The sequence below is a fragment of the Sturnus vulgaris genome, chromosome 2 (assembly GCF_052056855.1).
Source record: "Sturnus vulgaris isolate bStuVul1 chromosome 2, bStuVul1.hap1, whole genome shotgun sequence".
NCBI classification, from domain to species: domain Eukaryota; kingdom Metazoa; phylum Chordata; class Aves; order Passeriformes; family Sturnidae; genus Sturnus; species Sturnus vulgaris.
In genome coordinates, this window is record NC_142244.1 from 119133490 (window position 1) to 119157801 (window position 24312).

Here is a 24312-nt window from a genome sequence, read left to right on the forward strand (position 1 = left end):
CAGAGGCGCACGCGTAGCTGTGAGGAAGCAGCGGCTTTATTGGTGGTTACGCGCGGGGGGCGGGGCCAGCACAGTGGCCATGCCCCCATCCCCGCGGGCCGGCCCCGCCGCTCCGGTCACCGCCGCTTGTACAGACACGGCCGTAGGCGCAACCCGGGAGCGGGGCCGGGCCGGGCCGGGCCGGTCTTGGCGAACTCCAACAGGTAGAAGTAGGAGCTGGAGAGGTCCTAGGGGCGCGGGAACACCCGACTCTGTTACCGGCACCCTGGAGCCCCCATCATCACCACAGCCTCGTCAATGCTGCCTCAGACAACCCCCTCAGGGTACCCCCCTGCCTCCTTTCAGACCCCATTGTGCCCAGGGCCCTCTTGCCCCCAGACCCTGGCTCCAAAGCCCTTGTGGGGCCTGAGTACCCTGGCTCCCGGTGTATCCCTCTTAACGCCTAACACCCACCATGAACCACACACCACAATTCCTCCAGGCCCCGGGACCCCCAAGCCCCTCCTAGGCTACGCACCCACCTCCAGGTCCTGCACTAACAATCCCAGTGTGCTCCCCTCATCACCCCATCCAACCCGTATCCCAAACTGCCACAGCGCACCCCTACAGTCCCCAGGACCTCCAAACCTGCTCCAGAACTCCACTCCTGTGCATACTGGACCCCTGTTCTCCGACTTGCAGTTCCCCATGCACCAATCCCTTCCACCTTCATCTACTTTTATCAACCCCTGGTCTGCTCCACACCAGGTTGGGCCTCAATATTACCCCTCCATGAGCTCCTTCCCTGGGCTCCCTGGTTCCTGGTGCACCCACTGCCCAGCCCTAGGCACACCTGGGAACACACCTTGGAGACGGTCTTGAAGCCCAGCTGCGTCATGGCCTTCAGGAAGGCATGTGTGTCCTCAAAGCGGCTGGCCACCTCGGCCACCATCAGGGTCCCCCTGCGGTCACTTGAGCTCTGAGCAGGGCACCCAGCACCCCCAGGACACAGCATCCCTGCTCCTCCCCCAGTCTCCCACTGCCCCACAACCTCTGCCTACCCGAGCTTGAGCACACGGTTGGCCTCTCCCAGGATCTCCTGCAGGTTGGTGCCCATCAGCGCCAGGCAGAACACGGCCACATCCACCGACTCAGTCGCCAGTGGCACCTGCCCAACCCGGAACACCCCCGGAGAAGGAGGATGATGACTTGGCCTAGAAGCCGCTCTGCATACCTCCGGGAGCAGGAGGACGGCGATGTTTATAGGGCTGGGCAATGCCCCTGGACTCTCCCGGCTTGTGGACTCAGCCGTGCCACACACCCAGGTTTCGAATAAAAACACCCGTGCTGCCCCTCCCGCACAGGACCCTCGGGGTCAGGATGCCCCCACCTGCACCCCCGCAGCACCCACTCCCTGCCCCGGGGGTGCCCCAAGTACCTTGGCCATGTCACAGACGGTGACCCGCGGGGACAGTGGCACCAGGTCGAAGCAGTGCACCTGGTTCCTGACACTGGCAGCCAGCGTGCAGTCCCCGCACCCGAAATCCGCCACTACTAGCGACGCTGGCCTGCGGTAGGGATAGCGGGGTCAGAGCGCCCTGGCCCAGCCGGTCACCGGTCCCCTGGTAATCCCCTCGCCCCACCGCTTACCCCTTGGCTCCGCCGCTCATGGCCCCTCCGGCCATCCTCTGGCCCCGCGCCCCCCAGCCCCTCCTCAGTCCATCCCCGTTCTGCCCCCGCTCACCGGCCCCTCCGGTCCATATTCCCCCTCAGGCCTCGCCCTCCCGCTCACCGGCGGCGCAGGTAGCGCACGATGCGTTGCACGGGGCGCTCGGGCCAGCGCCGCACCTGCCGCTCGAAGCCGCGGTGGTACAGGTGGAAAGCGGCAGGGTCGGCGCGGAAGAGCCGCGCCGCGTCCTGGCTGCTCCCGGTGTAGAGCTGCTGGTTCAGGTAACGGAACCGGGCGCCGAGCAGCCGCTCCTCCATTCGTGCGCGGAGCGCGGCCGAGCGGCCCGAGCGGGGCTCTGGAGGAGCCTCCGCAGGGCCCGGCGGGTCCGGGGGTCCCGGCCCTGAGCCCCGCTCCCCATCCGACCCTGCCGGCGGCTCTTGCTGCCGCTTCTGCCGGTTCCGCCGCTGCCTACGGCTCAGCCCCGCCGGCTTCCCGGACTCCTCCGCCGGCTCAGCCGGGCCCTCTGGGGGCATCGAGAGGGGGGGTCAGGGCGCGAAGGAGGCTCCCTCCTGCCCGCCGGGCCCCGGAGCCATCCCGGTACCTCTGTCTGGCCGCTGCCCAACCTCCCGAGGCTCGTCGGGACTGGCCGGGAGCTCCTCCGCCGCGGCCCGCGGCCCGCCGGCCTTCTTCCGCTTCCGGGGCCGCTTCCGTGATGCCCCGCTGTCCCGCCCGGTCCCGGGCAGCCGTCTCTTTCCCGTCGTGGGGCCCTGTGGAGAGTGGGGGCCGGTGACTTCCGCGCGCCCGGGACTGGCCCGGCGCGCCGCCCCCGCGTCACCCGCTTACCGGCCGGCCCGGGCCCTCCGGGGCGCAGCGGGGCAGCGGCTCCGCTGCATCGTTCCAGTCCTGCTCCGCGAACATGGAACGGGGACCCTCGGTCGGTACCGGGACGCACGTGTTCCCGCCCGGGAAGAGCCGCGGGAACAGCCCCTCCTCGCGGCCCGGAGGATCGGGAGGTGCCGCGGACACTCCGCTCCGCCCCCGGTCAATTCAGCACGCCCCATAACCCCGCCTCCAGCCCGCATGACCGAGTTCCCCGACGACGGCCTCGCCCCGCCCGCTGCCCCGCCCGGTGCCGTGTGGCGGAGCCGTGGCCGTGGCGGGTTCCGGCCGGCAGAGGGCGCCGTGTCGGGGCGGAGCCCCCGCGCCGTCCCGCGCCCGCTGCAGCCGCCGCCCTGCGGAGCCGCCGGGACACGCACCCGGTAACGGCGGGACGGCACCGGCACCGAGCGGGGACAGGTTGGGGAGGCCGCGAGCGGGAGGCTGCGGCGACCCGAAGCGGGGGCGGGGCCGGGGCCGGGGCCGGGGCCGGAGGGAGACCTGCCGGAGCCGGAGCCTGGGCCGGAGGGGGGGAGCTGCGAGGGAGGGGTGGGGGGCGCAGGGAAGGGATTGGAAGTGCAGGAAAGGGTTGGGGGTACAGGGGAGGGATTGGGGGGCTGAAGGGGAGGGACTGATGCGGCTGCAGGGCAGAGCGCGGCACTAGCCACTAGTTTGGGGTAACACGGGGAGACTGTGTCCCCACCCACATCCCGTCCCCTGCCGCGGGTGCTGAGCAGGGCCGAGGTGGGCACTTGGCCATCCTGGCAGTGCTGGGGCTGGCCGGTCCTGGCAGCCCCACGAGACTGAGTAGGGACCGGTATGTGACAGGAGGGCACAGTCCCGGACCAAGCAGGGGACAGGGTGGGGCCAGAGTAGGGTGTCATCACAGCGGTGTGTGGTCCCACAGGGCCGGGACTGGTGTGGCATGTCCTGGGGACCCCTTTTCGTGAGGTGCCACCAGATGGGTGGGGGATAAATCTCATCCGGGAGTGTGGGTGTTCTGGTGCCGGGACAGGGCCAGTGGTGCCATGGATGTGCTGGGGCCTATGAGACCCTGGCAAGAATCCAGGGTTCTGCATCCCACCCCTCCGGAGCTGCCTGAGGCAAGGGGTGCAGGCAGGGTCCTGGGGGGCAGCTGCAGGCGCCGGCAGCTGGTAGGGGTCCTGCCGTGTCTGGATTGGCATCAGGTCCAGGGGGATCCTCGAGCAGCAGGTTTGAGCCCCAGTGGGTGCATGTCAGGCATCTCATATTCAATCTAACTCTGTCCCCATACTGTGAGACTCACTCCATGTCCCTGCTCAACATCGCAGACCTCCCACGCTCACAGCCAGGGGCTCGGGGGATCATGGGGAGCAGGAAGGAGCTCTGTGCCTGGCTCTGAGCTGGAGTATCCGTGGATCCAAGGGGAGTGCATGAGACTCTGGGGTCCTGGTTTCTGAGCATGGTGCCATACCAGGCCCAGCCAAGTGGGTCAGGAGGGTCATAGGGCTTCAGGATGCCATCTTGTGGGTGCTGAGCTCCCCCAGCCTCACTCCCCCCCAGAGCTGTGGGCACTGGGGCCAGCTGTGCCTGGTGATAAGCCCGGGGGTGCCAGCCTGGCTTCCTGCGGGTGGCCACGGCCATGCTGGAATCACCCGGGATCTTGGGCTGCGGGTCCGGCTCCAGCCCCGACCTCAGCCTGCCTGCGGCTTCCTGGAGAGCTGCAGGGATGGGGCGGGAGGGGACAAGGAGGGGGCCAGGAAGTTCCTGTACTTGTTTCAGGGACCTCCCAGCCGGGGTGGGGGGGGAATCAGGGGTCCCCATGTCCTTACCCGCGTCCCCTCCCACAGCCGCCATGGACGACATCTTCACACAATGCCGGGAGGGCAACGCGGTGGCTGTGCGGCTGTGGCTGGACAACACCGAGAACGACCTCAACCAGGGGTGAGTGGGGCTGCGCTGGGCTGGGTTGGGCTGGGCGAGGGCGGGGGGAGACTGTGTTCGGGGCTGGTTTCCGCTGGTCTCCATGGAAAGGCAGGGGGCAGACGGCAGGACACAGCACCTCCCCACTGGAGGAAGTTACCGCATCGCTGAGGCACGAGGCCAAACATCCTCTGGCCACTTCCTCGCGGCCACAGCCAGGGCTCAGCTGGGCTGGGGGTACCTCCCCTGTCCCCATAGTGGTGGCTGTGTCCACTGACTTTATCCTTGTGTCACCATCCCCGCTCTGGGGAGCACCCTGGCTGATGTGTAGGCACACAGCTGTGACCACTGGGGCGGAGAGTTGTGGGGGCCACTCTTTGTGTCCAGGTGTCTGCTCCCCACAGCACTTTCCAGGGGTTTTGCTGGACTGTGGGGTACAACATGTGCCCACAGCCATTCAGGAGCCACGTTTGGGCTAGGCATGGGGCTTGGAGCATCTGCCTGCAGTGTGTGCGGCTGGCACAGTGTGACCCTGTACCATGACCCCAGCCAGGCCATGGCTGTGGCGTTCTGGACATGCTTCAGACAAATGGCAGCCCTTGGTCATGCCTCTCTGCCCCTCCTGCGGGTCCCAGGCACTCGAAGCTCTCCCGGACCCACAGAAGGTGCCCAAGGGACTGCTCTGTGATGGGTACCCCCTGCCTGCAGGGCCATGGTGGGGGCAGTGGGGTCTGCTGTGCCAGGGGGCTGGAGGGGAGCCGGGGCTGCAGCAGCCACTTTGACAGTTCCTGATCTCCATTTAAGGCCTGGCTGCCACCTCCTCCCTTACTTGGTCATGGAGTGGGGGGATGGGGACAGGATCCGGCTGTGATTCAGCCTTGAAGGAGACAGGATTTGGCCTGGGCTGGTGGGGCCCTGGTGGGGGTGGGTGGGAGTGGGATGGATGTTCAACCTGGTCCCTTTGCCCCTGTGGCTGGTGTTTTGAGAATGATGCCAGTGATGCCTGGGCCAGGGGGCTACAGCTGAGCAGAGCCCCCCGCTATCCTGTAGGGACGACCATGGGTTCAGCCCCCTGCACTGGGCCTGCCGCGAGGGCCGTTCAAATGTGGTCGACATGCTCATCATGCGCGGGGCTCGCATCAATGTCATGAACCGGGGCGATGACACCCCTCTGCACCTGGCCGCCAGCCATGGCCACCGTGACATCGTGCAGAAGGTACCTGCCCCGCACCAGCACCTGCCCTTCCTCACCCCTTTGTAGCCCTCCACACTACCCTCGTGGGACTTGATCCGCTCATCACTTGTCAGGAACACCTGGCATCCCCCCAGCACCTCTGAGCTCCCCGCTCCTCACAAACACCCTCCAAATCCCTCTAAGCCCCACATCAGCCCCTCCCTACAGCTCCCAATGTGCTGCCCCTGCATCCCCCAGGACAAGGCACAAGAAGGATGGGGGCTGTCCTGGGCTCATAGGGATCTTGCCTGGGCTTACAGGGACAGTCCCGGGCTCACAGGGACTGTCCCCTGTTCCCAGCTGATGCAGTTCAAAGCAGACATCAATGCAGTGAATGAGCATGGGAACACACCGCTGCACTATGCCTGCTTCTGGGGACACGAGCAGGTGGCTGAGGTGAGTGGGAGCACGGGCAGGAGGGAGGGCAGGGTGGTAGGGGGCTGAGGAGAGATCACAAACCACAGTCCTTGCTCTCTACAGGATCTGGTAGGCAGCGGGGCCCTAGTCAGCATAGCTAACAAATATGGTGAGACCCCCACAGACAAGGCCAAGATGCCACTGCGAGAGGTCCTGAAAGGTACGAGGACCCCTCAGGACCCCATAACTGACACAGCCTCTGGCCAGCCACAGCAGGCTCTGGGTGCCACTCTCCTTCTCCTCCTCCCTCTGCAGAGCGTGCTGAGAAGCTGGGCCAGAGCCTCACCAAGATCCCCTACAAGGACACATTCTGGAAGGGCACGACCCGCACCCGGCCCAGTAAGGACAGAGGGTCTCTTGGGAGGTGCCGTGGGTCCCCCATGTCCTGCGGCCATTGCCTCCTGGATCCAGCAGCCATGAGCATATATCCCTCTTCTACTGTAGGGAATGGAACCCTGAACAAACTCGCCGGGATTGACTTCAAACAGCTGAGCCTGAGCCACAAGCTGAATGAGAACCAGTCAGGAGAGGTGGGTCCCTCTCACCGTGGGTGTTGTGCCTGTACCATGTCCTGGTCCTGCTGGGCACAGCAATTCTGGAGTCCTATGGCCAGGTGCAGGGAGGGAGCTCCTGCCCAGCTCAAGGGGCTCCCTTTTCATTGTGGGGCTCCAGAGTCCCACACAGGGGCCTGGGGACTCTGCCCCCCCTTTCACAGTGCCTGTGTCCCTATTCCTTCTCCAGCTGTGGAAGGGGCGCTGGCAGGGCAACGACATTGTAATCAAGATGCTGAAAATCCGGGACTGGACGACACGGAAGAGCCGGGACTTCAACGAGGAGTACCCAAAACTGCGGTGAGTGCTGCACCTGCCTGAAGCCACCCCGGCATGTGCCTGGGATCCTCACCAGCGTTTGACCAGGGCCACCCTGGCACCTTCTTAGGGCAACAGCAGCTCTCAAAAGAGTATGGGGCAGGCAGGAGCCTCCCAGCTCTGTGGGGCCAGGAACACTCCAGGGTGGTGGCAAAGGGCTAGAAGGCCCTGGGCAAAGGCCAGATGAGGGGGTGCAGGCAGTCCCTCCCTGTTCTTAGGGCTGTCACTTCTTTTGCAGGATCTTTTCCCACCCTAATGTGCTGCCAGTGCTGGGCGCCTGCCAGGCCCCTCCAGCTCCCCACCCTACTGTCATCAGCCACTGGATGCCCTACGGCTCCTTGTACAATGTCCTGCACGAGGGGACCAGTGAGTGCTGGGGGATGGTGTGTTTGGGGGCAGCAGGGGCCTCTCCAGCCACAGCCCTGGGTGGGCTTAGGGTGGGTTGAACCCCTGTCACTCCCTTCCCAGATTTTGTGGTGGACCAGATGCAGGCAGTGAAGTTTGCCTTTGATATCGCTCGGGGCATGGCCTTCCTGCACACGCTGGAGCCCCTCATTCCACGCCACCACCTCAACAGCCGCAGCGTCATGGTGAGTAGGGGCATAGTCCCTCTCCCAAGCTGGGGGGCTCTCAGGGCAGGGAGCTCCTGTTGATCCCCTACTCTCCCCAGATTGATGAGGACATGACAGCACGGATCAGCATGGCTGACGTCAAGTTCTCCTTCCAGTGCCCGGGGCGGATGTACGCCCCGGCCTGGGTGGCTCCCGAAGGTGAGTGCCTAGTTTCCAGCCCTCCCAGACTGGCCCCCTCACCCCCAGCCCCACTCAGCTCCCAGCCCTCCCCCAGCTTTGCAGAAAAAACCAGAGGAGATCAACCGGCGCTCAGCTGACATGTGGAGCTTCGCGGTGCTGCTGTGGGAGCTGGTGACACGTGAGGTGCCCTTCGCTGACCTGTCCAACATGGAGATTGGTATGAAGGTGAGGGGGTGGAAGGGCAAAGGAACTGATTCGGGTCAGTTAGGGGAGAAGTTCTGGCCATGGAGGATGGTGAGGCCCTGGCACAGGTTGCCCAGAGAACTTCGGGTGCTCCATCTCCGGAAGTGTTTTAAGGCCAGGTTGGAAGGGGTGTGGAACCACCTGGGCAGGTGGAAGGTGTCCCTGCCTGCAGGGGCAGGGTCCCAATCCTGACTCTGGCTCCTCTTCTTGCTTGCAGGTAGCACTGGAAGGGCTACGTCCCACCATCCCCCCTGGCATCTCCCCCCACATCTGCAAACTGATGAAGATCTGTATGAACGAGGACCCAGCCAAGCGCCCCAAGTTCGACATGATCGTGCCCATCCTGGAGAAGATGCAGGAGAAGTAGAGGGGAGGTGCCTCCCCCGTCCAGTGCTGCCTTGCGCCCCCCGCCACCCCCAAGTGCCTTTAGCCCTAGAGCCGGGGGGAGCAGAGGACACCCCTCACCCTGAGCCAGCCACGGACACACGGTACAGATGGCACTGCCTGCACTGGAGCTCTGCAAGCTCCAGACCCCCACCCAGGGTAGCCCCTCACCAGGGTAGTTCTAACCCAGCCTCTGGGCAGCCCCCAATCCAGTGCAGCCCGCCTACCCAGGGCATGGCGTGCGGCCTGGCCCTGGTGCTGAGGGATGGGGCTGTGGGGCCCCCTGTCCCCCTTGCTGGGCAAAGCCCATCCCAGGACTCAGCCCCCCAAGGCTGGGGGGTAAGGGGCAGGCCAGGAGAGGCCACCTGTGGTGCCCAGCACTGCCCCTGCTTCGCGCTTCACTGGCCACTTCCCTCTGGCCCCAGAATGGCCACTGGCAACCAAATAAACTTTTGGTATGGAACCAGCTGCTGAGGCACAGGGTGGGCGAATGGGGGGAGTTGGTTGGGGGTGGGAAGCTGGAGTGACTGGAGGGCTGGGACTCACAGGGGAGGTCCAGGACTGAGGATGGGGTTGGGCTCAGGGTCCTGTCCCTGGCGCCACAGTGCTACCCGTGCAGCCCCCAGGGTATTTCCTGTGGGAAACAAGAGGAAGTTTAGGGACGGAGAAGGAAGAAGAGTGTTACGTAGTTCCTGTCCTCCTAACTCCACTCTGCTCCAGTACTGTCAGGAGCACCGAGCCCACTGTGACCAGCTGTCACCAGAGGAGGGTGAGCATGTGGAGGACCAGGGCCAGCATTTGTGGACGCAGGCACAGGAGCAAGGCTGCCTTCCCACAAAACCCTAGCAGGTGTTTAATGGCACCAACGTGGCTCCTACAAGCTCCCCTGTGCTCTACGTGAAGTAATGCGGCTTCTTCACATTGATGCCATACTCGGCCAGCGCTGGTGTCAGGTCCTCCATGGTCAGCGTGTACTTCTTGTCCTGGAGGACATGGGGAAGGTGGTCACAGCAGGGACAGCCTGGGGGTGTGGGACTCCCCAAGGTGCAAGGACGGGCATGTCCTGCTCCCAGAGGAGCTGCTGGGCAGCATTAGGGCAATCCTAGCTCCCCACATTCTCTTGCTCTGTGCCCTCAGAAATCCCCAGACACCTAGCACCAAATCCCATTGGCCTTGCGGAGCCCCTGAACCCCAGATATGGCACTAGGAGGGTCCCCAGGACCCCCCACGTCACCTCCTCCCCAAGCCCAGAGCTGCAGCCACTGCTGGGGTGGGGGACACCAAAGTGTGTCCACAAGCTCAGAGCCTCCCTCGTGTCCCTGCCAGCCCCTCCCCACTTGCAAGGGCCCACCATAAGCCTGGCAGATTTTGGGATTTCTGCACCCCATGTTCCTGCACTCCGTGGCTGCAGGCTTAGCCCCATCCCCAGAGGGGGTTCCCTGGTTCCCTCAGTGCCCTCACCTTGCTCTTGCTGCGGGAGCTGCCCGAGGCCGTGCCTTTCATTTTGCAGTGCTGCAGCGCATCGTTGGCGATGTCTGAGATGAATTTCTGTGCCGCCAGCGAGATCAGGCGGATTCTGCATACAGGGATCGTGTCGGCGAGACGACACGGGGGCATGGGCCCCTCTGCCGGACCCCCATGGGGTTCCTGCCACTTCCCCCCACCCTGCGGCCACTCACATGCGGGGGTCCGAGGCCTCAAACCCTGCCCGGTTCAGGTAATACCCTGTGACGGCGTCCGGGATCTGGGAAAGGAAGAATTGGAACAGCTCCACGGCCCCGTGGGAGCGTTTCCGTATCCTATATCCCATCGCACAGGAGCCGCCCCATATCCCAGTATCGTGGGACCTGCCCCGTGTCCCGTCCCGTCCCACCGGAGCCGCCCTCTATGTCGGTACCGTGGGCGTGTAGTCCTCCAGCTGCATGAGGAAGTCCACGAGCGGCGTGGTGGACACCACGGGCTTCACGTCGCCGTTGGCCGCAGGCGGCACGTACACGCCGTTGGACATGGCCCCGTCCGGAGGGGCGGCCACGGCCGCGGACACCGGCACTGCGGGACAGCACCATCAGGCCCAGGAACCCCGCACGCCCGCGCCCCGCCAACACCGGCACTGCGGGACAGCGCGCTCAGTAGGACCCCGGGACACCCGCAGTCACCGGACGCCACTCTCCCGGCCGGAGCGACTCAGGGCACCCCGCGGGACTCCCGTGCCCGGGGCCCATCCCCAGCCGCCCCGCATCTCGACTCACCGGGGCCCCTCCCGCCGGCCGCACAGCCCTCGGTGGCCCGCGCCGCGCCGCCCCCCGCAGCTGGCGCCGCCCCAGGCCCGGCGCTGCCCACAGCAGCCGGGCTGGGCTTGTTGCCCTCGGTGGGGCCTGGCGGGGCCGCCGGGGCCGCGGGCGCGGGGTCGGGATCGGCGCTGCCGCTCATGGTCCCCGGCACCAGCCTCCGCTCCGCGCCTGCGCGCGCCAAGCCACCCTATTGGCCCCGCGGCCCCCCCGCCCCACCCCTCTCACCAGCCCATTGGCCCTGTCGAGCCCCCTCCCTCCGGCGTTGATCGCCCCGCGCGCCCCCTAGCGCAAGCGCGGGAACAAACAGAGGCGGCGGGCGGGGCTTCGCGTGTTTATTGGCCCCGCCCCCGCCTCGGCGGCGTTCCGCTCTCCGGTCCCGGTGTCCGGTCCCGGTGTCCGGTCCCGGTGTCCTGGTCAGCGCGGCCCTAGCGCCCGCAGCAGGCGCGGGAAGTTGGGGGTGCCCCAGCCGGTGACCGGGTCCCAGGCGGGGGTGGCGCAGAAGCCCTGGCCCTGCACGGTGCCGTCCAGACAGGAGAGGTGGCAGCCCTGGATCACCTGTGGGGACTAGCCTCAGCACGGGGGCTCGGGGACCACCCCCAAATCCCGCGACAGCCACCTCCGGGGCACGGGAGCCCCACACAGCCCTGGGACGGGGACCCCGGGGCACGGGAACCAGGCGGGACAGGGATACCATAGGCACACTTGCCCGCAGCCTCTGGGAACCAGGGACAGCTGCCCCCAGCATCTCTAAGACAGGAATTCCAGGGCGCAGGGGCCCCCAAACACCTGATATGGAGACACCCACAACGCCCCCCATTGCACAGGCCACTCCTGCCCAGGGTCCCCTCAGGACACTGGCATTGTGGGACAGCACACTCAGCTGGACTCTGGATCTCCGCAGTCACTGGATGCCGCTGCCCTGGCCACACAAGGGGACCGGCCCCACAAACCTCACAGTAGTCTATGAGGATGCCCCAAGAAATCTCTCCCATAGAAAGGTCAAGGGAAATCCAGGACACCCTCCCATGGGAAGGCCATTGTGACTCTCTCCTGCCTGTCAGCAGGACACTGCTGGCCCTGCCCCAGGCACAGCTCTGGGAGCAAGAGCCCGAGGACAGCCCCCTCGGTCCCCAGCCCTTGGAGCATGCTCGGTCTTCCCAGCCCAATGGATAGGCCCACCCCAGGCCTCAGCCCAACAGTTCAGGACACTCAAAGTCCCCTCAGCCCCCAGCACAACCTCTCCAGTCCCCACTGCCCGCTTCACTCACATCGTAGAATGCATCACCGAGCCCTTTCTTCTGCAGCTGGTAGAGCGCGGGGTTGAGGAAGCCCAGGGGTGCTAGCCCCCGTTGCAGGCGCCGGTCGTTGATCAGTGCCACCATGCCTGCCACCACCGGTGTGGATGCCTGCGTGGGCACAACCCCTCAGCCCAGGACCCCCACCATCCTGGAGGGCAGCAGGGGATGAGGTCCTTACCGAGGTCCCTGACACCCAGGGCAGCGGGATGCGGTTTGTCACCACCCAGTAGTTGTCGGAGAGCGCAGCCAGGTCAGGGTATGCGCGGCCACTGCTGTTGTAGTAGGAGCTGGGTGGCAGCTTCGAGGCTGAGTGCAGGAAACGCCCGACGGCAGCAGCCTGGGGACAGCATGGCACAGCACATGGTCATCCCCAATTCCATTGTCACCCCTAACCCTGCAGCCCCCAGACTGGAACAGGTGTCCCTCACCTGGTACTGAGGCATGGGGAAGACGTTGCTGAAGCCACCCCCACTGATGTAATCCGTCACCTCCTCTGTCACCAGGAAGGGGTTCTTGAAGGACGTGCCACCCACAGTGGTGACATAGGGGCTGGGGAAACAGGGGGACACTGCAGGTGGGCACACAGCTGCCTGGGCCTCAGCAGCCACCAAGAGCTCCCTCTGCTACCACAACCTTGCCTCTCAAACTGAACAAACCCCTAGGAGCTGCATAGATTGCAGCTCTGGGGTCTGTAACCATGCTGGTGAGGAAGCAGGTGACCCTCCAGGGGCTCAGAGCCCAACGAGGCCAGGGCCGGCAGTGCCCCCGCAGGTCTGTGTTGAATTCTTGAACCCAACTCCCTCCCTCACCCACCTGGAGGCCGGAAAGCTGGGCCGGAACGTGTGGTTCCCACTGTGCACCCGCCGACACCCAGCGCCGTCGTCACCTGCCGATACACAGACAGATGACAGGTGACCCTTGCATCCCAGTCAGCCCTTCCACAGCCCTGCTCGGTGCTCAGGCTCTGCCATGCCAGGCCCTGGCCGCACCTGAGGCAAACAGGATGGTGAGGCCGCGGGCCGCCGCCTTCATGAACTCGGTGTTGACGCGTTCCATGTAGGCATAGGACAGGCTGTCCTCGTCGTCCCCGTAGCTCACTGAGTGCACCCAGGGCAGCGCTGACATGTTGCTGAGCAGCAGCAGCCAAGCCAGGAAGGGCTCCTGGCTCTCGTGGCGCCCTGGAAAGGACATCGGGGAAGGGACATGTCCTTCAACACCAGGGACAGGGGACAGCACGAGGAGTCCTGCTTCATCAGCACCAGCACCTTCCTATGCAGTGCAGCCCCAGGTGCTCCTTCCTGTGGGCCACAGAGTCAAAGCATATCCCACCTGGAGCTCTGTGAGCTCATCCCGGGGCTCCTCACATTGCATGGCACCAAGCTTCTGCTCAGTCCATGGGGGTGGCAAGAGGGTCATCCTTACCCCAGGACAGGGGGCTACACTCACACCCCTCTCCAAGACTCTGGCCCAGGGCTGCAGCCACATGGGCACCTGTGAAACCAGCCGGGCCTCGGCTCCTCTGGCAATAGATCCCAGCAGAGTGGTGCATGTTCCACCTCCACACATTCCACCTGCACCTGCCCAAGTCCCTCCCTGCCCTCCAGCCGTCTCCACTGGGAGGGGAGCAGAGCCCCAGCCACCTCCACTCACTCTTGGTTGTCCATGTCACTGTCCCTGCACCCTTCCCACACTAGTAACTGTGTGGGGGCAGAGGGAAGGGCAGTGCTGGGCTGCTGTCACTGTCACCATCAGGGAGAGGGCCACTGCCCCTGTGGTACTCACCTGCTCAGCCAGTTCCCAATCTGGGACAGGGACATTGCCCCTAGCACTGTACCCTGTTTGTGTTTGTGCAGGCCGTTTGGCAATTTGTTTTCCCAGATTCCCTCTCTCCCTCATGTGCTCCACTGCGAGACTCGTGGGTGGGAACTCAGCTCCAACAATGCTGGAAAACCCCATGGGAGAAGGGCTGTGCCCTCCTACATGGGAGCTGAGCGAGCAGCTGCTCCACATGGTGCCAGCAATGAAATCCCTGCTTCAGGATACTCTGGATGCTGAGGGTTCACACGGTTCAAAGTCACTACACAAACCAGGAGTGATGTCCCTAGGAGCTGGGAATCCGGTGCCAGCTTTGACTTGGGGAGCACACAGGGTGCACTCACAGCAGTTGGGAAGGCAGCTGGGGCTGTACTACAGCCAGTTGTCTGCACAGCTCTGCAACCTCTCCCCTCACTTTTCCGAGCACTCTCCCCTCCTGTTCCAGCCGTGCCCCTCACACCTCCAAGTGTTCCCTTCCCTGCTCCGGGCACTCTCCTCCTCCCTCTGGGTGCTTCCCTTTCCCCTTCGGGTGCTCCCCTTCCCCCTCGGGGCTCTTCCCCAGTACCTGGATTACTGAAGACCCATGTGGAGACGTTGGCGCCTGTGCTCATGATGTACTCCACGTCCAGGCTGGCCTCCAGCCCAGCTTTGCCATGGCCCTGGTGCCCCACCACCCGGTCCACCTGCGTGCGGTGGGCAAAACCACTGCCGAAGAGCTGCATGAACTCAGCCACGTCAGCTTGGTGGAAGTACTGCTCGAGAAACTGTGACACAGAGGGACAGGTTGTCTTCTCTTGAAAAAACAAGGTAGCATTTTGATCCTGACCTGGAAAATTGCACAGCACAGGTCTGTGCTACACCAGGTACTCCCAGCAGCCGCCACGGGACACCCAGCTGTCCCAAGATCCCTAGAACAGAACCAATCCCCAGAACTGCCACAGCACACAGACCTCTGACCCGGGCAGTTATTACCTGTGCACAAGCCTGGCTGTTGTTGGGCTGGAGCCCCACGTCCCCCCCTGTCATGTTGTATCTCTGGCGCAGGATGGCTGGTGTCACACCCAGGTGGAACGATGCTCTTGACAGCTGTGGCTCCTTCCTGGCCCCGGCTCTGCTGACTGCCTTGTGCTCCGTGGGGAACCGGTGCATCCCACCCACTGCAGCAGAGCCCAGTGCGGTGGGAGAAGCCATCAGGGCGCTGAGGCCCGGGAAGGCAGGACAGAGCCCTTGGGCTCTCTATCACTGTCCCTATGTCAGCAGGGCTTGGAGAGTCCAGCCCTGCAGCCCCAGCCCAAGGAAGGAGCCTCCCCAGCCCTCCCACGGCCTCAGCTTGGCACCCCCGGCACTTTCCATGGGACAGTCACTGGATCCCATGTAAGATGGTCCTGCAGGAAGGAGGTTTGTCCCCCCAGAAGCAGCTGCACCTGAGCTCCACAGGCTCACCTCCCCCAGGTGGGACGTACCGAAGTCCAAGTGCTCCGCGAGCTCTGCGGGGACAGTGTAGGGCAGTGGGGACCGCACCAGGCTGCGCTGGCCCAGCACGTACCGGTGAAACTCGGCCCCAGGGAGCAGGCGCTCAGCCACGCTGCAACACAGGGACAGCTGCTGTGGGATGGGACAGGGCTAGGACACAGGGACAGGGCTGGGAGGGAAGGAGGGACAACCACTATGGAGTGGGACTGGACTAGGACACCAGAACAGCCAGCACAGGATGGGACAGTAGTCAGACACAGGGAAGGCCACCGCAGGGCCACCAGAGTCGGTTCCAGCCCTTAGGGCTCACCTTGCAGGCAGGTAACACTCCAGAAAGTCAAGGGTGCTGACACTCTGGCAGTCCTCTACACCATGGCCTTGCAGCCACTTCAGAACTGTCATCAGCGTGGCTGGGGAAGGCTGGACCAAGTCCCTCACCTGCTCCAGGGACAGGTACTGCCCTGGGAGGCAGAGAGGGGTTAGATCCCCTCACAGTCCCCGGGGGTTGTGGAGCAACCACAGGGACGGGGCTGTTACCGTATTGTGGGGACTGGGGGTCCGAGACAGCCTCGACGAGGCGGGCAAGGTGGTCAGTGCCGCGCTGCCGCAGGGCGAAGGTCAGCTGCACTGGGTGCCCAGGATCCACACGGCCGGCATGGGCCCAGCCGGGGGGCACGCTGCAGGGGGGGAGGTGAGCGGGGCCAGAGCGGGGCCAGCACGGGCACCCGAGCCCGGCCCGGCCCGGCCCACCGCCCCGAACCTACCGGAACGGCTGGTCCCGCTCCAGCTGCAGCGCCAGCCCCAGGGTGCAGCTCCAGGCGACCGCACACAGCGCCAGCACGGCGGCGATCCCCCAACACCTGCAACGGGCTCAGGGGAGCACAGGCACTGGCACAGCCATGGGGAACCGCGACTGACCCCCGGAGCCCTGCTCTCGGGGAGCCCCACCGGAAACCCCCGAGCCCCCGTGACGGGAGAACCTGCCTGAGTACCCCTCACCTGGGTCCGGGGAACCCCACCGGAGTTCCCCGAGCCCCAGCACCGCGGAGCCTGTCTGACCCTGTCTCCCTGTTCCCGGGGGACACTCCGCCTGACCCGTGAGCCCTCATCACCGGGGAACCCCGCTTGACCCTCTGGTCCCCGGTCACCACCCAGGAGCCCCATCAGACTCCCCGAGCTCCCGTCACTCGGGAGCTTCGTCGGACCCCTACAGCCCGTCCCGCCCCCGTAGCCAGAAAGCACCCTCGCCCCGTTCCTCCCCCGCCGAGAAGGGTCCCCGTGCCGCTGTCCCCGTGCCGCTGTCCCCGCGGTCCCGCTCCGTGCCCATTACCCCCGCGCCATGCCGCCCTGCCGCCCGGTCACGTGTGCGGGCGCGTGACTCCCGCCACGTGGGGACACCAAAACAGCGGTCACGTGATTGCCGGTCACGTGGTGGGCGGTGCCGGAGCACCGGGATGGGCCCGGACCAGAACCGAGACCGGCGCCCCGGGCTTGGGCCCAGCCGCGCCTCTCGGCCTCCCGTCAGCGGGGCGGGCTCCGGGCCCGATTCCAGGGGGGAGTCCGTCCCTGCTTGCCGGCGGCCTGGAGAGGCGGCTCGGACGCGGCACAGGCCGCCACCGCCCCTGTGCCCGCCCTTCTCGCGGGCGTCTCCCGGCGCGGTGCGGACATGTTCGCGGCGGCATGGCTCGGGCGGACCGGGGATTCAGCTTAGTGTCCTTGTCGGGCTCCCGGGCTGCGAGGGAGACAGAGCTCCCTGCAGGGCTGGGGATCCTGGGCTGGAGGCAGGACAAGAGTCCGTTCAGGGCTGATGGTCCCAGACTGCTGGGGGCGGGAGGAGAGGCCCTTATAAGGCTGGGGGGTCGTGGGGCCGGGGGTTAGGGGTCCCGTGCAGGAGGGGCTACTGGGAGCATCGCACGAGATACACAAAGGATAGCAACCATTGACGAACATGAACTGCAGACATCGCCTCTCGCATACGAAATCAAATACTTAGAACTACGCAACTTGGGACCAATGAACACTGAACCAGTGAAATTCTAGGTGTTTTGACTGTATAAAATATGTGAAAAATCTAGTAAAATTAACGTGTCATGGAGTGATTTTCTCTTCGCAACATGTGTGGATGAAACGATTTCTGTTGCACATCCTGGCCAGAACAAAAAAGCCCAGCCAGAATAAAGCAATGCCTTGATTCTCTAAAAATACTGTTGGAGAGGTTTTTTTTTGTTTTTCCTGCAGTTTCGGTGACAAGCTAAATCACATGGCACATTCCACGGCTCCAGCAGTTCCCAGCTGTTTTCCTGCTTCTGCAGAGTGGGGTCCAGGACAGGAAGAGACAGGCAATAGGAAAACCACCTGCCTGGCCCTGGCTGCCACATCCCCCGCACTGAGGCCATGCCAGAGGTGTCTGTTCCTGTTCCCTCTGCTCCACCAGCTGCCCTGGACTGGCAGCTCTGGCCTCCTCCTGGCCATAGGCAGAGTGGGGAACCAGGCACCCTGGCCCTAGCCAGGGGCTGGGGTGCTGTGGGGGCTACATGCCCCGTGTCCAGTTTGGGGATGGACTCTTTAAGTGGGATGGGATTTGCAGGGGATGATGTCCTGGATCTGTCTGGACAGCCGGGATTAAGGTGGCCGGACAGAGCTAATCACGCTAACGAGCATCTGCTGCTGGTCTGGTGCCGGGGAGCTCAGGGAGCCTCGGCGTCTCCTGGCTGGAGCCCCACTCGCCTGGGCACGCTCGTGTGCTCTTCCTGCAGACGGGGTGAAGCGAGTCCCTGCCGTGGGCAGTTGGATTTTCCCGAGGACAGGAACACCAGGAGGAGGACACTGGCACTGAGGGCAGCCTGCTGGTCCTGGCATGCCCACTGTGCCCCAGCAGGGAGCTGGAAGGGGTCAGTTTGGGGGATGAAGGAGCAGAGGGGACTCCAGGAACACAGGAACACCATCAGGGAGTGGGTGGTCCTTTCCCCCTCTCTGCCCCAGCTCTACTGGCTTATGCTTACCTCTGCAGTGTGAGCAGCCCTGTCAGAGCAGGGGGGTGGGAGCTGCTCCCCTGGTCTCAGAGTGCTGGCAGCAGGGTTGGGCATGCCTTGGGGGGCTGTGCAGAATAGGCTGGGGCTGTGCAGGACTCGCTGTGGGGTGTTGGAATCTGAGAGCTGAGGACAGGGACTAAACAGGTTGGTTTGGGGAGCAACAAAAAATGGTAAAGCGGGGAAATCAGGATGAACGTGGCTGGTCACTGCATGGGTCTGGCCACATCCAATACCTGACAGCTGCACAGCCACTCCTGGTTCGCAAACTCTGTAACTGTTTCCTGGGGTTGGAGTGGCACTGTTTGGTGAGGGGGGCATGCGTAGCGTCGGGTCACAGCGTTTGAAGATCACTGAAGAGCCCTATGTGTATGTCTCTGTCGCCCAACACGGATAAGCAGAGCCAAAGCTACTGGGCAGACTGGTGGGATCACCAGAGCACTGGGATCCCCAGTGCACGCTGTGTGTGCTGGTGCCTGTGATGAGGCTGTGGTGTGGGGAACTTGTATGCCCAGTTATCCTCAGTGGGGATCCTGGGAATGTGAGGTACCTGCTGGGCAGACGGTGTGTCCAGGTGCAGCTGTGGCAGCTCCGGGTCCCTGCAGTCCTGCCCACTGCCCTCACCAGAGCGAGGGTAGCAGGATGGGATGGGGTTGCCTGTGGCATGTGGGACCAGCTGTGTGCACATGTGGAGACATGTCTTCCACAGCCGTGTTTGCACGTATGCCTGTATGGAAACAGTCAGCCTTGCTGCTGAGCCCAGGCATGCAGCCTGAGTATGACAGACCCAAGGCCATGGTCCTGCCGCAGCTTCCCTGGCCTCGCAGGGGAAGGACTTGTCAGCATGCAGCCATGGATGTGGGTGCCAGAGCCTGGCCAGGCCAAGGTGAGCCCTCCGTGGTGCAGGTCCAGTACCCTCCCCTTCCCCATCAATCCCATGGGAACATGGTGCCAGCCTGGCATGAGCCCATGGCAGCAGGGGCTGTGTCTGTACAAATGTGTGGTTTATTAAGGCATTTTTTGAGACGTTGGCACTTGGGTTCAGGCTGCACTGGGTGGCCCGTGCGCGGCCGCGGGCAGCGCTGGTACATGCAGCTCCACGAGACACAATACAAAAGGTACAAACGAGTAAAAACAGGAATTGTAGTACACTGTGTAAAAATAAATAACTGGGGCCTCAGTGACCCCAGCCCAAAGCAGGGTGCATGTGTCTGACCCTTCCTGTGGCATGCAGGGTGGCCCATTTGTGTCCCCATCCCAGATGTGCAGTGGAGCTGGGCTGTGTGGGCAGTCGAGGCAGCACACGGCTGAGGGCGTGGGGCACCCCAGCATGGGACTGTGGGGCACCGGGTAGCCCTAGAGTGCCCCCACAGGGCTGGGGGACAAAGGGCACCCCCAGAGTGCCCCCACGGGGCCTGGGGAGAACAATGTGTCCCCACAGTGCTTGTGAGCAGGACAGAGAGGGGATGGGGGTGCCCACTCCCAGAGCCTTTGTGGGCTGCTCCTGTGCCAAGGCAGAACTGTCCCTCCCAGGGCACCTCAGGCCCCTGTAAGTCCCCGGCAGAGTGGGCATGGCCCTGTGCTCCCTTGGTGCCCCTGTCACTGCCCTGTGCCCAGGACAGCACCTGGGACCCACTGGCATGTGCTGGGACCCCACAGCACAAGGGGGTGAGGGGCTGACTATGACAGATGGAGCTGCAGCCACAGATGGCTCTTCATGGGAAACGGGGAGGATGGGCAGAAGTGATGCATTTGTCTGCTGTGACAACACCTTTGGGGCTGGGGCTGCAGCCACACCGCAGACATGCTGGGTCTGGGGAAAGTGTAATGGGAAGGTGCTTCCCCCCGGCTCTGCTCAGGCACAGGCTGTCCTCCCTGACCCCCAAACGCACTCTTGACCAGACTGGACATTCGGGGCTGCTGTGGGGCACCCCATGCTGTTCCAGCCCTCGCTCTGCACCCATGGCCACGTGGGAATCCCAGCCTCCAGGAGCACCAGGGCTACAGTGGCAGAACCCAAGGCCACACTCCAGGGCCCGCGATGCATGGCTGCTCCTGCTGGGCTCAGGAAGAGCTGCGGTGGGCGCTGAGCGTGGTGTGAGTGACACTGCCTGTGTGACTGCCGTGCACAGTGCTGGGAGGAGATGGGGACCGGCCCCATGGCAGGGGCTCCGTGCGGGCTCACAACATGCATAACAGGAGTGCAGAGCAGTCCCGCAGAGGGGGCTGGGGCCCGGGGCAGGGGGTTCTGGCACCTTGACCATTTTCTGGAGGTGGCCAAGACGTTCCTGGGGAGCAGTCATGCCACAGGGTCCCAGGGAAGGCCAGATGCCCAGTGTCCCCACTGTGGCTGTAAGAGAACATGCTGGGTGATGTGGCTTTTTGGGGTATCACCTCCCACCTGTGCCCCTGTAGCTGCAGGCTGCCTGGTGGGTCTGAGGCATGCGTGGGTCACAGCAGCCATCATCACTGCTCCTGAGGCTGGGCTGTCCCGGTCAGCTATCACACAGCTCTGCCAGCACCATTGCGCTGCCCGTACCTGGGCACTGTCCCTGCCTGGGACCCCTGCCCAGAGAGGTACCTGGTCTCAGGAACAGGGTTCCCACGCTGAGCATGGCAGGCGCCTCCCTCCCAGGACCACAGGAACCATCCTGAAGCTCTGGGCAGGAGATTCCCTGGATGTGTCACCTGCAGCAGTGCATAGTGAAAGGGCTCGAGAGACCTCAAAGGCTCTCCTGTCCCCGGTCAGCCATGCACAGGCAGCAAGATGTGGGCACTGCTGCGTTCTGCTGCAGCCAGCCCGGTGAGTGTCCCCTCCCGGCCAGGAAGCAGGTTCATTCCCTCAGGCAGCATCTGTGCCCTGGGGCATGGCGCCCTGCCCTGGGACATCACCCCCAGCCACGAGGCATCGTACCCCCGCCCTGGAAGCTCCTCGGGTTCCTAGGGAAGGCTCAGGGTCCTCCTGCACCTGGGCTGCTGCATGGCCCCCGGAGCTGGGTAGGGCAGGGTCTGGGCCTGCAGCCCCTGGCCCAGCACCCCTCAGCTCCCGACCACTCCCGGAGCACCAAGTACCGTGAAGCACCGTCCTGCCCAGCACCAATCTGAGCCACCGCAAGCAGCACATGGACCATCACCCCGGGGTGCCAGCACTGGGGTCAGCAGTCCATAGGGCACCAGTCAGCACAGCGTCTGCCAAGCTGCAGGGAGGGACAGGGGTGACAGCCCCCAAGGGCACCTGCAGTCCCTGGGGGCCCAGGCCAGGCACAGCATTGGGAGGGGGATGAACACCCATTTTAGCAGCCCTGGGCTGGGCCCCGCTCCGGCCCCATGGCTGTGGGCTGGGGCAGAAGAGTCCAGGGGCCCAGCTCTAAATCCTGAGCTCGGCCTCCTCAGGGGGCTCCAGCGAGTGCTCAGCGCTGATAGTGGAGGTGGATGGTCCCTGTGAGATGCCAAAGGGCGAGACCACAGGGGAGCGGGCAGCCAGCGGGGACAATGACGGGGAGAAGCTGGGTGACATGGCGGAGGACGAAATGGAACCCTCGTGGCTGATGGGCGAGCGGCGCAGGGAGGATGAGTGCGGGAAGGTCCTGCCTGGTGGTGGCTTGGGGGGCACAGACTTGGCACCTGGATGGGCCACCGAGGTGATGAGGGGCGGGGGGTCGATGCGGGGCTTGGGCTCTGCCTTGGGCTTGGCTGGGAAGGGCTTGCGCAGGGAGCTCTCATCCTTGAGGCGGGCGATCTCCGTGAAGACACTGGCCAGTGGCTGGAACTGGGGACACCAGTTCAGCAGGTAATCCCAGTTGTAGCTGCCACGGAGCTCCTCATCGCTGGCCACGATGGCGGTAAGCGAGCCCTCCACGGAGGGCTTGCCGTCCTCTGGGAAGGCGTAGTCCTGGGGCTGCGAGGAGACACTGAGGCCACAGCGGACACCCAGGAAGGCGCTGCCACCCCCATCCTCACGGTACAGCTGCAGGGGTGGCCCTGGCAGCAGCAGGCCAGAGCCTTTCTTGCTCTTGAACCACTGGGTGCTCTCCAATGCAGCTGGTTCACAGGAGATATCGGAAAGCTGGTCGGCATCCTGCTGGATGCCAGAGTCTGGGCCGCGGGCAGCGATGTGCTCCTGCATGGAGGCTGTGATGCTGGCCACGCGTGGGTACTCATTGATCATCCGTATCTCGTCATCCTCAGCGGCTTCAGCAGATCCACGGCCGCTAGAATGCGAGGGGTCCAGTGAGCCGCCCCGCGTGTAGGGCCCCGCCGGCTCAGTCCCATACCCTGGCAGTGCCTGGTGGTAGATGTGCTCCGCCCCGGGCAGTGCTGGCTCTTCACGGCCCAGCTTCTGCAAGGACCCGCTCTGTGCACGGGCCAGTGCCCCCTCCCCCTCTGCCTTCTTGTGGCCCCGGCGCTGCCGGGAGCGCACCAGTGCCAGCACGATGGCCACAGCAGCCAACACCACCACAACGCCCAGTGAGGCGGCCACAGCCACCAGCAGTAGGTTGAGGTCAGGTGCCAGGCCAAAGGAGGTGTGTGTGACATCAATGGTGACTTGTGCAGAGGCCACACGGGAAGTAGGCAGGGGGCTGCGTGCCTGCACCTCCAGGCTCATCTCCCGTGGCTCCCTCTTGGTGCGCCCAGCCCCGGCTTGGGGCTGGCTGTCTACACGCAGGTAGATGGAGCCTGTGGTCTGGTTGATGGCAAAGTATGGTGAGGGCTTTGCCAGGGTATACAGCACAACACCGTCAGCCCCCTCATCCTCATCCGTGGCCAGCACTCGCCCAATGCTCTGCCCTTTGCGCGCGCCCTCAGGCACCTCGAAGTTGAAGGAGGGGCTCAGGAAGATGGGATCATACTCATCTTCCCCTGTCACCAGCACCCGCACAGTCACAGTGGCCGAGGCATTGCCAGCGTCGGTGGCCCGAACCAGGAGCTGGAAGGCTTTGGCTCGCTCATAGTCAAAGGTGAGGCGGGAGCGCAGCTCCCCAGAGCTCCCATTGACAGCAAAGGCGTCCCGGCCGTCCCCCATGGTGGGGTCCCCCAGTGCCTGCTCCAGCACCACGTACCGCAGCTCCCCAAAGGCGCCGGTGTCGGCATCGACAGCGCGCAGCGTGGTGACCAGCGTGCCGGGGGGCAAGTTCTCCCGGATGCTGGCGCTCAGCACCTCCACTGGGAAGTACGGCTTATTGTCATTGATGTCCTTCACCTCAATGGCCACAGGGACCAGTGCAAAGTGCCCACCTGGTGTGTCCGTGGCCCGCACCACCAGCGTGTGCAGCGCCTGGGCCTCTCGATCCAGTGGCCGCACTAGGCTCAGGGCCCCTGTGCTCTCATGAAGCTGGAACAGCCCGTGCTGGTCACCTGAGCTGATGGTGTAGTGAACATGGCCACGTGGCCCAGAGTCGGCATCATGGGCTGCCACACGCAGCAGCTCAGTGCCAGGCAGCGCGGCCTCGCTCACTGCTGCGCGGTACTCGGCCCGCGTGAACACGGGCGGGTTGTCATTGACGTCCTGCACGGTGATGAGCACAGGCACGGTGGCACTGCGCTGCGGCAGGCCCCGGTCTGAGGCTGCCACGGTCAAGTTGTACACTGGGATGGCCTCGAAGTCCAGGGACTCCACAAGCACCAGGGCTCCCTGTGTGCGGAGCTGCCCCCCGGCCCGGGCCACCCGGCTCTCCACCTGGAAGGCGTTGCCGCTGTTTCCACTGACGATGGTGTAGTCAAAGCCAGCATTCTCCCGGGAGAGGTCAGCATCCCCTGCCTCCAGTGTTAGCACAGTGGTGCCTGGGCGCAGGTCCTCGGGAACACTGGCGTTGTAGCATGGCTCCTGGAAGCGGGGACTGTGGTCATTAACATCCAGAACCTGGAGCTGCACTGTGGCCCAGGATGAGAGGCTGGGAGAGCCATGGTCACGGGCTTCCACCACCAGGTCAAGGGTGGGCTGGCTGGCATTGAACTCCACCTGCCGGGTGGTGAAGAGGGTCCCTGTGGAGCACAAAGCCAGGGTCAGCATGGGAACCAGTGGGAGCTGGGAAGGGTATCAGCTGGAGGAGCATTTGATGGTCACTCTGCTGTGTCTGCCTC

General features: G+C 64.4%; 5 protein-coding genes across 8 annotated transcripts in view; 1 reads left to right on the top strand and 4 right to left on the bottom strand.

The window, feature by feature from the left end:
• Nucleotides 1-18: 18 nt before the first annotated feature.
• RRP8 (ribosomal RNA processing 8) lies at nt 19-2760 on the bottom strand. Of its 2 annotated transcripts, XM_014890343.2 has the most exons (7): nt 2492-2760; nt 2250-2415; nt 1772-2171; nt 1418-1547; nt 1041-1147; nt 845-941; nt 19-227 (listed from the first exon to the last, which is right to left on the bottom strand). In XM_014890343.2, exons 1-7 carry the CDS (start codon nt 2564-2566, stop codon nt 117-119), a joined length of 1086 nt encoding a protein of 361 aa, XP_014745829.2. In that variant the 5' UTR covers nt 2567-2760; the 3' UTR covers nt 19-116. The 2 variants fall into 2 exon arrangements, with proteins under 2 accessions (XP_014745829.2, XP_088016697.1); XM_088160571.1 differs by having other exon boundaries at nt 19-941; nt 2492-2732.
• Nucleotides 2761-2807: 47 nt separating this feature from the next.
• Nucleotides 2808-8788, top strand: ILK (integrin linked kinase). 3 transcript variants are annotated; one of them, XM_014890386.2, is made up of 13 exons: nt 2808-2907; nt 4354-4447; nt 5477-5642; nt 5961-6056; nt 6141-6237; nt 6333-6416; nt 6522-6607; nt 6819-6928; nt 7185-7312; nt 7415-7536; nt 7617-7716; nt 7793-7923; nt 8159-8788. In XM_014890386.2, the coding sequence occupies exons 2-13, from the start codon at nt 4359-4361 to the stop codon at nt 8306-8308; spliced, it is 1359 nt and encodes a 452-aa protein (XP_014745872.1). In that variant the 5' UTR covers nt 2808-2907; nt 4354-4358; the 3' UTR covers nt 8309-8788. The 3 variants fall into 3 exon arrangements, with proteins under 3 accessions (XP_014745872.1, XP_088016695.1, XP_088016696.1); XM_088160569.1 differs by having other exon boundaries at nt 2831-2944; XM_088160570.1 differs by lacking the exons at nt 2808-2907; nt 6141-6237; nt 6522-6607 and having other exon boundaries at nt 4270-4447.
• A 366-nt stretch (nt 8789-9154) lies between these two features.
• TAF10 (TATA-box binding protein associated factor 10) lies at nt 9155-10832 on the bottom strand. The gene is made up of 5 exons (XM_014890361.2): nt 10575-10832; nt 10223-10374; nt 10005-10069; nt 9787-9901; nt 9155-9308 (listed from the first exon to the last, which is right to left on the bottom strand). The coding sequence occupies exons 1-5, from the start codon at nt 10753-10755 to the stop codon at nt 9219-9221; spliced, it is 603 nt and encodes a 200-aa protein (XP_014745847.1). The 5' UTR covers nt 10756-10832; the 3' UTR covers nt 9155-9218.
• A 102-nt stretch (nt 10833-10934) lies between these two features.
• On the bottom strand, nt 10935-16592 carry TPP1 (tripeptidyl peptidase 1). Its single transcript, XM_014890390.2, has 13 exons — nt 16533-16592; nt 15967-16062; nt 15740-15879; nt 15513-15663; nt 15193-15314; nt 14702-14886; nt 14295-14493; nt 12904-13092; nt 12728-12800; nt 12343-12463; nt 12093-12251; nt 11885-12022; nt 10935-11171 (listed from the first exon to the last, which is right to left on the bottom strand). The coding sequence occupies exons 1-13, from the start codon at nt 16541-16543 to the stop codon at nt 11031-11033; spliced, it is 1725 nt and encodes a 574-aa protein (XP_014745876.1). The 5' UTR covers nt 16544-16592; the 3' UTR covers nt 10935-11030.
• Nucleotides 16593-19218: 2626 nt separating this feature from the next.
• Nucleotides 19219-24312, bottom strand: part of DCHS1 (dachsous cadherin-related 1) — a 42973-nt gene continuing 37879 nt past the window's right edge. Inside the window, exon 21 of the mRNA XM_014890376.2 lies at nt 19219-24213. Within this exon, the coding sequence (XP_014745862.2) occupies nt 21599-24213 (2615 nt within the window). The 3' untranslated portion in view covers nt 19219-21598. The remainder of the gene's footprint in view (nt 24214-24312) is intronic.

Excerpts from the sequence above, each read along its gene's own strand:
- RRP8 (XM_088160571.1), bottom strand. The coding sequence starts at position 2,566 with ATGTTCGCGGAGCAGGACTGGAACGATGCAGCGGAGCCGCTGCCCCGC. Across the intron at positions 2,416-2,491 it reads CGGAGGGCCCGGGCCGGCCG|GGCCCCACGACGGGAAAGAG; the intron begins GTAAGCGGGTGA and ends CACTCTCCACAG. Across the intron at positions 942-1,040 it reads AACCGTGTGCTCAAGCTCGG|GGGGACCCTGATGGTGGCCG; the intron begins GTAGGCAGAGGT and ends AAGTGACCGCAG.
- ILK (XM_014890386.2), top strand. The coding sequence starts at position 4,359 with ATGGACGACATCTTCACACAATGCCGGGAGGGCAACGCGGTGGCTGTG. Across the intron at positions 5,643-5,960 it reads ACCGTGACATCGTGCAGAAG|CTGATGCAGTTCAAAGCAGA; the intron begins GTACCTGCCCCG and ends CCCTGTTCCCAG. Across the intron at positions 6,929-7,184 it reads GAGGAGTACCCAAAACTGCG|GATCTTTTCCCACCCTAATG; the intron begins GTGAGTGCTGCA and ends CTTCTTTTGCAG.
- TAF10 (XM_014890361.2), bottom strand. The coding sequence starts at position 10,755 with ATGAGCGGCAGCGCCGATCCCGACCCCGCGCCCGCGGCCCCGGCGGCC. Across the intron at positions 10,375-10,574 it reads GGCCGGCGGGAGGGGCCCCG|TGCCGGTGTCCGCGGCCGTG; the intron begins GTGAGTCGAGAT and ends GCTGTCCCGCAG. Across the intron at positions 9,309-9,786 it reads GCTCCCGCAGCAAGAGCAAG|GACAAGAAGTACACGCTGAC; the intron begins GTGAGGGCACTG and ends CATGTCCTCCAG.
- TPP1 (XM_014890390.2), bottom strand. Across the intron at positions 15,880-15,966 it reads GAGCGGGACCAGCCGTTCCG|CGTGCCCCCCGGCTGGGCCC; the intron begins GTAGGTTCGGGG and ends CCCCCCCTGCAG. Across the intron at positions 12,252-12,342 it reads TCCCCATGCCTCAGTACCAG|GCTGCTGCCGTCGGGCGTTT; the intron begins GTGAGGGACACC and ends TGCTGTCCCCAG.